Here is a 10000-nt window from a genome sequence, read left to right as displayed (position 1 = left end):
GTAGATTCATTCATTTCTGCGAACATCCTTCGAGATGTTCATGCTAGTTGTAAACTAGTCAGTCGGTCTTTGTCTTTGGTAGTTTATTGCTGTACCCAGGGTGGTGATGGTGTGCAGGTTGTTTCGGGGGAAGTGGAGCTTGTCGTGACTGCTGTGGCGTTTGTTGATCCCGCTGGCTGCCATGTTGGTGAGCGCCACCTCCTCCTGGATCTCTGCAGACAGATAGACAGACAGACAGATAGATAAAATGACAGACGGACAGACACAGACAGACAGATAGACACACAGACATATATGATGCAGTGAGCTGATGTTACCATATCAGTGTACTCCATTATCATGTAGTGCGGCTCCACTTCTCGACAGATGCCCATCAGACGAGCGAGATTAGCATGGCTGAGCTTAGCAAACATGTCACACTCACGACGGAAATCCAACTGCATCTGCTCGTCGCGTGCCTGCAGACTCTTCACCAGCACTACCGTCTCCTCCTCATCCTCAGTGGCCTTCGCTTTAGCCAGCAGCACTTCACCAAACTCTCCTTTACCTACATGAGGAGAAACAGAGTAGATTCATTCATTTCTGCGAACATCCTTCGAGATGTTCATGCTAGTTGTAAACTAGTCAGTCGGTCTTTGTCTTTGGTAGTTTATTGCTGTACCCAGGGTGGTGATGGTGTGCAGGTTGTTTCGGGGGAAGTGGAGCTTGTCGTGACTGCTGTGGCGTTTGTTGATCCCGCTGGCTGCCATGTTGGTGAGCGCCACCTCCTCCTGGATCTCTGCTGTGGTGTGGCCGTTCTGTTGGACGTCTCCTATGGGTCGATCAGAGAACTGGATCAGAGAACTGGGTCTGTTTTTTCACAACTGCATGCTAGCAGAAGTTACCACCACACACCGTTGAGACATTCCAGCTCTTGCTCGTCTCCATCCTGCCCCTTATGGACTCTCTTGGCATTGCGCCTCTGCTTGCAGTAAAACATGAGGCCCAGCACGATGATGATGTAGGCCACAGCCGCCCCCACCGACAGACCGATAGTCTGGATCATTTTGTAAGGGGTCTTTTCATCATCTGCTAATGAGTGCTGAACTGGTTTTTCTGTAGATGACCACAAACACACAAAATGCACACAGTAAACACCAGGGTTTTTAGAAAGAGCGTCGCTTTTCTCAGCTCCCAGCTTAAATAGTCTCCTTAAAGGAATCAAGTGACAAGCTGGCATTAAGATTCAATTAGGATCTAACAGTCCTGAACTCGCACCGCAACACAATTTGATGTGCCTCTCCTTTCTCTGAAGTCAACACGCCGCTAGACTCAAAGCATTTGTAATTCAGCGTAATATGGAAATTGAGTTGGTAGTCCGAGATGGGCCAGAATTGGTTTAGGGTGAACTTTGAAACTGTATTGCAGTATATATCAGGTTTCAAAGAGCCATACAGTACCAAAATTGGTTAAACACGGCTGCGAGGAGTACACAGCTCCAAAAACAGCAGTGGCAGACACACAGAACAAGAATTATAATTGGTTTGAAGGATAAGAGAAGATTAATCATTCACAACTTTTAACTAGCAGGAAATGGTCCCATTGAGTGCTGCAGGGATGATGTATTTTTGTAGACCTACTAAGAAGTTAGCATCACCTTGGTTCCCTTGTAGTATTTTTCCATTGGCTTTTGAATTAATCGCAGAAAATAAGATCTGTGACCGGCAAAAGTTTATGAATTCTTAAGCCTAGATACACCAATCACGAGTGCGGAATATATTAAATATATTAACTCTACAGACCACAGACCTTAACCACAGACCTTATTTTCAAGCAATTAACCAAAAACATAGTAAAAACCCCACTGACTTCAGAATCGAATGAGAAGTTGGTCATGCGTATTAGTCACTGCTGGGTTTGAAAGTGACTTCTGTGTGAGCTGTGCTTCATACATCACTACACTATTGACAATTGAACAAATCAGCAAAAATATTGCCAATGTGACCTTTATATTGCTGTGTGTGTCAGCTTGGAAGGGTGAAATGCACAAATTCCAAGTACGGGACACTATACTTAGCCACACGTCACTTTCACTTCACTTTATGTCCTTTGCACCTTTACTTCCTGTTTTTAATGTCTTCACAGTTAAATGTGCTGTGTTACAGAAAAACAGTTTGGAATATCAAAGAGTTTCCAAGTTTTAACTTCAGCTTTTTTTATATTTGCATACTTGTGTGCTGCAGAAGTTCCAAAAAGTACATTTTTGACTGAATTAAAAATGGTAGACAGGCAATATGGCTGACCTTGAAAGCTGGCAATCAAGATGATTTAATTGAGTTATGAGTTTAATTCGATTTTTTGGGGGGGGGGTATTGGGTATTGTTCTAATGACTTTTGACAGGGAAAGTTTCAATGTAATGTGACCAAAATTTGGGCAATAGCCAAAGGATGCTATAGGAGAAGTTTGAAAAGTATGTTTTCAAATAAGTTCAAAGTTTAGAGTTTGCATTTTATGCATTCTAAAGTGAAACTGCATTCAACAATTATAAATAAGGCATTGCTAGTATAATGAAACGTGGACATATTACCAAAATAGCAAAATACCAAAATAGAACCAAGAGAAAAGTTAGCAAATCATTAAATTCTAATGAAAAACCAAACATTTTATTTCTATGGAATAACACACTGATGAATTGCTAACGAGACCTTTAACATATATTTCTGATACTGACCAGCCTTAAATGTGCATGTAAGGGGGTTTGAAACAAACCGCAAATCTGGCTGATATATGTTGAGACCCTCCTTAATCAGTGGACCAAATATTACAACAATCCAGCTTTAGCGGCTGCAAAAAGACACTCATCCAGAAAAGAAAACCAATGGATTTGGTGCTTGAAAAATGAGGAGGGTGTCAGACTCACCAACAACGTAAAGCTCTGTTGAAGTGTGTGCAATGTTACAGCTGTTTCCTGCGATGCAGGTGTAGCTTCCTGTGTCCTCCGTGCTGACGTCATGAACCACCAGAGAGCCGTTGGGCATCTTCTGGAATCTGAATTACAAATAAACCAGAAGATTCGGCATTGCACGGCTTAAGAGTTCTTCCTTCAAATCTTCCAATGAACCCGCTTCAGTCAGGACTCGATAAAGCCGAAATTGTGATGCATGTGATTATTTGGTTTTACCTGCTCTTGTCTGCCTCCAGAAATTTGTCTTTTTTCTTCCACTGGATAAAGGGAAGAGGGTCTCCAGTGGCCTGACAGTGAAGCACTGTGGTGTGTCCCTGATATACTGTCATATTCTCCGGCTTGAGCTTAAACGCCACATAAACTAAAGAATGGGAATAGAAAGAAAATAAACACAGAGACAGAAATGTCAAGGTCCAACACTAATTCAACTCTGTCTCTTGTCTTGTCCATATGGATCAAGCAAAGCCATTTCTCCCCAGTACCTGCGACGGTGAGCTGGACGACGGCTCTGATCTCTCCCTGCTGGCTGTTGGAGGCGAGGCAGGTGTAGTTCCCGGCGTCCGCCCACGTCACGGTGCTGAAGTGCAGCGTGCCGCCCTTCTGCTCCACCCACGCAGGGATATCACTGCCGTCTGCACACACATTCACCAAATCAAAACCCAGGACTGCCATGAACTTCATCCAGCAGCAGATGTTCTCATTTTCAAGGACACACAATGCAAAGCTTTCTTCACTGCACAAACATAGACTAAAGCAATAAGCCCCGTGAAGCTGTGGTTTACAGTGAATTTATAACAGCTAAGGGGCGTTGTTAGGCACGACAATGAAGCATGAAGCAAAGCTAAAACCCCCTTAGCTGTTTATAAATTCACTGTAAACCACGGCTTCACGGGGCTTATTGCTTTTATAAAATGGTTATTCCATATACGTAGTAAGGTTTCACAAAATAAAACAGAGCAAATAAAGTGTAATGATATTAATAAAAACAGTATTCTTCCACCAAACAATGTAGTTCCTCAGAAACAGTTGTGGTTCCAACAAAGTGGTTGCAACACACAGAAGTAAACAAAGGTGTGTGTTTGTAGAGTAATTTACAACAGCTTCGAACGCGGCTCAACCAATCAGAATCAAGGACCGGAACTCTCCATTTTATAAAAGTAACTCAATAATACTCCACTTGTGTTTTTTAAACTTTTATGCGTCTTCAAAAAAGCTTAAATGCTAAATGGGACTACAGAAGTTGTTGGGGACATTTAAGTTGCGAAGAAACGGAAGCAGCGGCAGATCTTTTCTTCTGTATCGCGACATGCATCCGACTGAAACGGACTATCGAAAATGAAAAAAAATGTAGGATGGGACTTGGTTCTATGTAGCAACATATGCAGTGATGACTGGATGTTGGGATGTGGGCACTGCTCTCAAAAGTGGAGGCAGAGGAACGTGAGCTTTGACGGGAATAATGATTGGAAAAGTCCTGCATACATCTGACATTTTCACCAAAAGGTCCAGTTATGACATTCTGATTAAACGTTACGAAGTCAAAAAATACAAGGATGAATTGCTCACAATAAGATCTATAACATGCATTTAGAAAATAGATTTCCATTTCATGGCATTTCATTTAAATGGCATCGAGCAAATCACAAGTCTGGCTTTACAGCTGCTTTTCTCTAAGCACAGTAGATACCTATCAGGAAGTTTTTTTTTAAATAAAGCTTGATAAGCTTAGTGATAGTGATGGCGATTATATAAAATACTTTTTATAAAGTCTTTCATAAAATGTTTTTTTTGTTTTTTTTTATTCCAAACTCTTCAGTTTTCGGAATATCAAAAATTTTCCAAGTTTTATCCACTGTGTATATTATGTGTTGCAAGTACATTTTTGACAATATGGCTGATCTTGAAAGTTGGCTTTCAAGATCATTTAATTGAGTTATGAGTTTAATTATTCGGTATATCAAGCATTTGAAATTGTGTGATTTCTGACTGATCAAATACAAAGTTTTAATAACTTTTGACCGGGACAGTCTCAAGTGTCATGTCACCAAAATTTGAGGAATAGCCAAAGAATGCTACAGGAGTTTGGGAACCACATTCAACACTCTTAACATGTTTTGGGCTCAAATTCCCAGTGGTAGTCAATCTTCTCAGCCAGACCTGTCCTGAGCCAGCGGATGGTCGGGGTCTGTCGGCCCTTGGCTGAACACTGCAGGTGTCCTTCCTTATTGAGCTCCAGGCACTGGTAGGCCTGCGGCGTCGGCGTGAACTTCAGACGCTCTGAAACAGATACCGCAACAGTGAATGCTTGGTGAGAAGTGCTCTGCAACACACAGTCTCGAGTGGCTTTTATATATATAGGCATTATCCCAGCCACCTTGACATCCAGACCATGGCATCAGCCATTGAAAAACCCACTATGAAGCAGCAGTTAAATTTAGAAATAAAACAGCACACAACAAATGCTCCTCACCAAGCACATATACCCGCGCCTGGGCGTTCAGTTTTCCCGCCTCCGTTTTGCTCTCACAGCTGTACAGGTGGCCATCGTACACCTCCACGTTATTTATACACAGCGTGCCATTCGAGAAGAGCTTGAAGCGAACGTCCTTTATGAAAGCGAGAGAGCGTGTGACAACATGATTACTACATTAATGTTTACTTCAGGATCCACTGTGCAGCAGAGGATCATCTTTCCCCAGTAGAAAGATCACCACATCTTCCTTTTCAGAGACATCACAAGGTTCCTCTCGCCTCAGGATGCAGTTAGAGATTGTGTTGCGAATATGATATCGGCATGACATCACTGTCCCACTCACCTCTGCGCTGATTGGCTGCATGTTGCGGTACCATGTGACCTCGGGTTCAGGTGTGGCGCGTGTGTGGCAGTGCAGGTATCCAGCGCGCCCCTCCTCCAGCTGACTGTCCGCGGGTTTCTGGATCCACTCCGGTTTGGCTGGACACACAGAGCAGATGTTTAGGATCACAGCAGCAATAATGGACAAGAGTTTAAACGACATTACAGTTTTACAGCAGACATCTGGTGAAGGAATATTATAACATTGTTTACTTCGTCTCTTTGAGGGAAGTCAGTAAACTTAGCAACACCCAGGTCCTATTATTTATGCAGGTAAATCTAACTTAGATAGATAGATAGATAGATAGATAGATATATAGATACTGCTAGCATGCTTTAGGACATTGCTGGCAAGTTTTACCACGTTGCTAGCATGATTTTAGACTCTGCTAACAAGTTTTACCATGTTGCTGGAATGGTTTTAGACTCTGCTAGCATGTTGCTAGCATGATTTTAGACTCTGCTAGCATGTTTAAGCATGTTGCTAGCATGATTTTAGACTCTGCTAGCAAGTTTTACCACGTTGCTAGCATGATTTCAGACTCTGCTAGCATGTTGCTGGCATGATTTTAGACTGCTAGCAAGTTTTACCACGTTGCTGGAATGATTTTAGACTCTGCTAGCATGTTGCTAGCATGATTGTAGACTCTGCTAGCATGATTTTAGACTGCTAGCAAGTTTTACCACATTGCTGGCATGATTTTAGACTCTGCTAGCATGTTGCTGGCATGATTTTAGACTCTGCTAGCATGTTTAAGCATGTTGCTAGCATGATTTTAGACTCTGCTAGCATGTTTAAGCATGTTGCTGGCATGATTTTAGACTGCTAGCATGTTTAAGCATGTTGCTAGCATGATTTTAGACTCTGCTAGCATGTTGCTAGCATGATTTTAGACTCTGCTAGCTTGTTTAAGCATGTTGCTGGCATGATTTTAGACTGCTAGCATGTTTAAGCATGTTGCTAGCATGATTTTAGACTCTGCTAGCATGTTGATAGCATGATTTTAGTCTCTGCTAGCTTGTTGCTATCATGATTTTAGACTCTGCTAGCTTGTTTAAGCATGTTGCTGGCATGATTTTAGACAGATTCATTTAAACAGTAGGTCAATAGTGCAATACATTAATAACATTATTACTATTGTTTCTCTCCTTTAATTTTTCCATTAAACATCTCCACACCAGGACTACTGCTCTGAAACCCTGTTGCATCACACTAAAAATCACAGCTAAAAAATGAAATCTGGTTACTTCAGCTGACATGTCTCTAAGGGAAGTTTTTAGACTGAGAATAGTAATGTATTTAAAGTCCTGAAAGGTCCTGTTGTGTCACACTGAGAGGCTTTCTTAGTGTTATAGATCACCTACAGGACTTTAATTCATAAGACAGTATGGGTCATAATGAAGGGAAATTGGTGGAATGTGAGATATTCAGTAGAGGACAGTAGGGCCCGAAACACATGCTACTGCAGGACGCAAATTAACAAGCTAGATTTGTTTGCATTGTTCTGAAATGTGTTACATCCGTGTTGCATTCTTAGTATTAGCCAGACAGGAAAACCTTTCAGTCATAGCAACAGTTTAAACAACTGAGCAAATTAGTTACTGCACAGACATTTGAAGGAAACTCTGTCACCGCCTTGAGCACACGTTATGCACCACAGGACATGCACTTGCATTCACATTTGCCGATGTTTCTTACTTGCGACAGTGACAGTCAACTCTTGTTTCCTCTGTCCAGCCTTGTTTTGTGCAAAACAGGTGTAGGTTCCTGAGTCTTCGCCACGAGTGGGCCAGAAAATCAGGTCTAGTCCGTCCTGGCGCACTCGTCCCTCGGCTGGAACTCGCTGTCCCGCGTATTCCCACCAAACCTCTGGCTCGGGGTGTCCGTGGGGCGCTCGACACGTCACCCGCTCCAGAGAGTCTGCGGTGAACACTCGGGACTGTTTAGGCATCATTTCCTCGATTTCTGAGGAGAAAAGGTGACAAGAAACAGGTTTGAGAGCAAAGCATGGAAGCATGTAATGTGAGGTATCTGAGAAGGGCTCCAAACAGTCCATTCTTCACTGAAAACAATGACATCTGAGCTGTGTACGCCGCTCGGTCCTGTAAAAGCACCCAGGCAGGTGCTGTAAACAGAAAGGGATTAGATGAGCTTCACCACTGAAGCCGCAGATAATTGCTCTGGAGATCAACTTCAAGAGTTCACCAGTCAGTGAGGCCCACACCAGACCTCTCTACAGACAGTACGAGTGAGATGCAGTGCAAACTTTATTAGGGTTGAACAGAAGGGAATCGAACAATTCTTAGTCTGCTTCCAAATTCACTTAACGATTGCATACCTCAAATGAATCCATTAAAGACTCCATGAATAGGAGCTTTGTGGATTTTAATTAATATCTGTGAGGTTTAAGTTAATTTATATGCAGGTAGCATTCTAAAGATTGACAAAATAATATTTCATTAGATTTAGAAAAAAAAAAAACAGGAAGTAGCAAATCATGGTTCTAGAGCTATTATAACAAAGCCTTTTAATATGTCTAGCGCCTACATCACTGCATGTCTAACTGCACATGAACAGGTCTGAGCTTGTTACCTGCAATTCGCAGCGAGGCCTCGAGAGACACAGGGGGGCCACAGGGCCCTTGAGCCACACATTTATACAGGCCTGTGTTTCGCTGCTTCACCTGAGTGATTAAGAGGGATCCATTGCTCAGGATGAAGATGCTGTGGGAAAGATAGAGTTCAGTGGTAAAATGCGTGCTAATTCGCAGGGTAAAGATAACTGTAAATTAATTTGTCACTAAAAGACAAATTTCTGATGGAGCAAATGAATGGGATTTTTGCTTCCAAAATCCAACTGTTCTATTTGAGTCCTCAGTTAAGTCACATGATTCTAACGCTGCAATATTCAAATTGCGCAAATTGAACTCTTTCAAACTTTATAAAGAAGTGCACACATTTCTTCTAACTACACACGAACTGAATTAAAGTGTAGTACCGGCTCTTGTTGGCCACCGGCTCGTTCTCATGGTACCACTCTACGGTAGGCAGCGGTTCGGCTGTGAACTGACAGTGGAAAAGTGCTTCCTCGTTCCTCATGACTACCAAATCGTCTGGCTTCACCACCGGTTGAGGGAAACTCTTATCTACAGAGAGCGATCGAGACCATTTATTATGCAAGGGGAACAGTGACAGATTCTCAAAGAAACACAATAGTACAAACACACAAACCTATGATGTTGAGGGTGAAGTTGTCATTGCTGCACGCATGGCCTGCTGCATTTTTCACACAGCAGTAGTAGACCCCGTTGTCGTCAGGACTGGCGTTCGGCAGTGTAAGCGTTCTGTCTTTGTTGTTGATTTTGTAGCTCTTCTCTGATAGTAGTGCTCCATCTTTGTGCCAGCGATTGGTTGGCCTATAGATTGAGTCAGGAGCATGGTTACTATAGCTGAGAAAACGGCATGAGAAGTTCCTCTAGATCAGGGACCTGCAGAGTTTAGCTCGGAGTCCTCAAGGTCCACTTTCCTGCAGAGTTTTCCTCCAACTCTGATCAACCTCTCCTGCCTGTAACTTTCTAGTGATCCTGAAGACCTTGATTAGCTGGATCAGGTGTGTTTGATTAGGGTTGGAGCTGAACTCTGCAGGACAGTGGATCTCGTGGGGCCAGAGTTGCCCACTGCTGGTTTAGCTGGTTAAAGGGTTAGTTCACCCAAAAATGAAAATTCTGTCATTAATTACTCACCCTCATGTCGTTCCAAACCCGTAAGACCTTTGTTCATCTTCAGAACACAAATTAAGATATTTTTGATGGAATCTGAGAGCTGTCTGACCCTCCATAGACAGCAACGCAACTGAAATGTTCCCAAGACCAGAAACGACTTTATTCAACAATTCGTCTCCTCCGCGTCACCCTAGCACCATTTTGGAGAGTATCAGCTGGACGTAAACAACGTATGCTGTTCTGTGTCCGCTGCATCACACAGCGGACACAGAACAGCATACGTTGTTTACGTCCAGCGGATACTATCCAAAATGGCACCAGGGCGGAGGAGACGAATTGTTGAATAAAGTCGTTATTTTTTTTTTCTTTTGCGCACAAAAAGTATTCTCGTAGCTTCGTAAAATAACGGTTCAACCCCTGATGTCACATGGATTATTTTACCGATCTCCTTGCTACGTCTCTGGACTTGGGAACATTTC

General features: G+C 42.7%; 1 protein-coding gene across 1 annotated transcript in view; it reads right to left on the bottom strand.

Annotated features, from left to right (window-relative positions):
- The window catches only part of LOC107697061 (inactive tyrosine-protein kinase 7-like), a gene marked incomplete at its 3' end in the record, with an annotated part of 38409 nt that overhangs the window by 249 nt on the left and 28160 nt on the right, over positions 1-10000 (bottom strand). The window contains exons 4-17 of the mRNA XM_016497704.1: positions 9031-9215; positions 8798-8945; positions 8393-8523; positions 7499-7765; positions 5762-5898; positions 5416-5551; positions 5103-5222; positions 3428-3577; positions 3162-3306; positions 2901-3028; positions 895-1095; positions 662-811; positions 318-547; positions 96-210 (exon numbers count right to left, since the gene is read on the bottom strand). Of these exons, the coding sequence (XP_016353190.1) occupies positions 96-210; positions 318-547; positions 662-811; positions 895-1095; positions 2901-3028; positions 3162-3306; positions 3428-3577; positions 5103-5222; positions 5416-5551; positions 5762-5898; positions 7499-7765; positions 8393-8523; positions 8798-8945; positions 9031-9215 (2243 nt within the window). The remainder of the gene's footprint in view (positions 1-95; positions 211-317; positions 548-661; positions 812-894; positions 1096-2900; positions 3029-3161; positions 3307-3427; positions 3578-5102; positions 5223-5415; positions 5552-5761; positions 5899-7498; positions 7766-8392; positions 8524-8797; positions 8946-9030; positions 9216-10000) is intronic.

Source organism: Sinocyclocheilus anshuiensis, unplaced genomic scaffold (genome assembly GCF_001515605.1).
Source record: "Sinocyclocheilus anshuiensis isolate Anshui unplaced genomic scaffold, SAMN03320099.WGS_v1.1 scaffold1485, whole genome shotgun sequence".
Lineage (NCBI taxonomy): Eukaryota > Metazoa > Chordata > Actinopteri > Cypriniformes > Cyprinidae > Sinocyclocheilus > Sinocyclocheilus anshuiensis.
The sequence above is the reverse complement of the archived record's forward strand: the minus strand, read 5'-3'. Positions and strand labels throughout refer to the sequence as shown.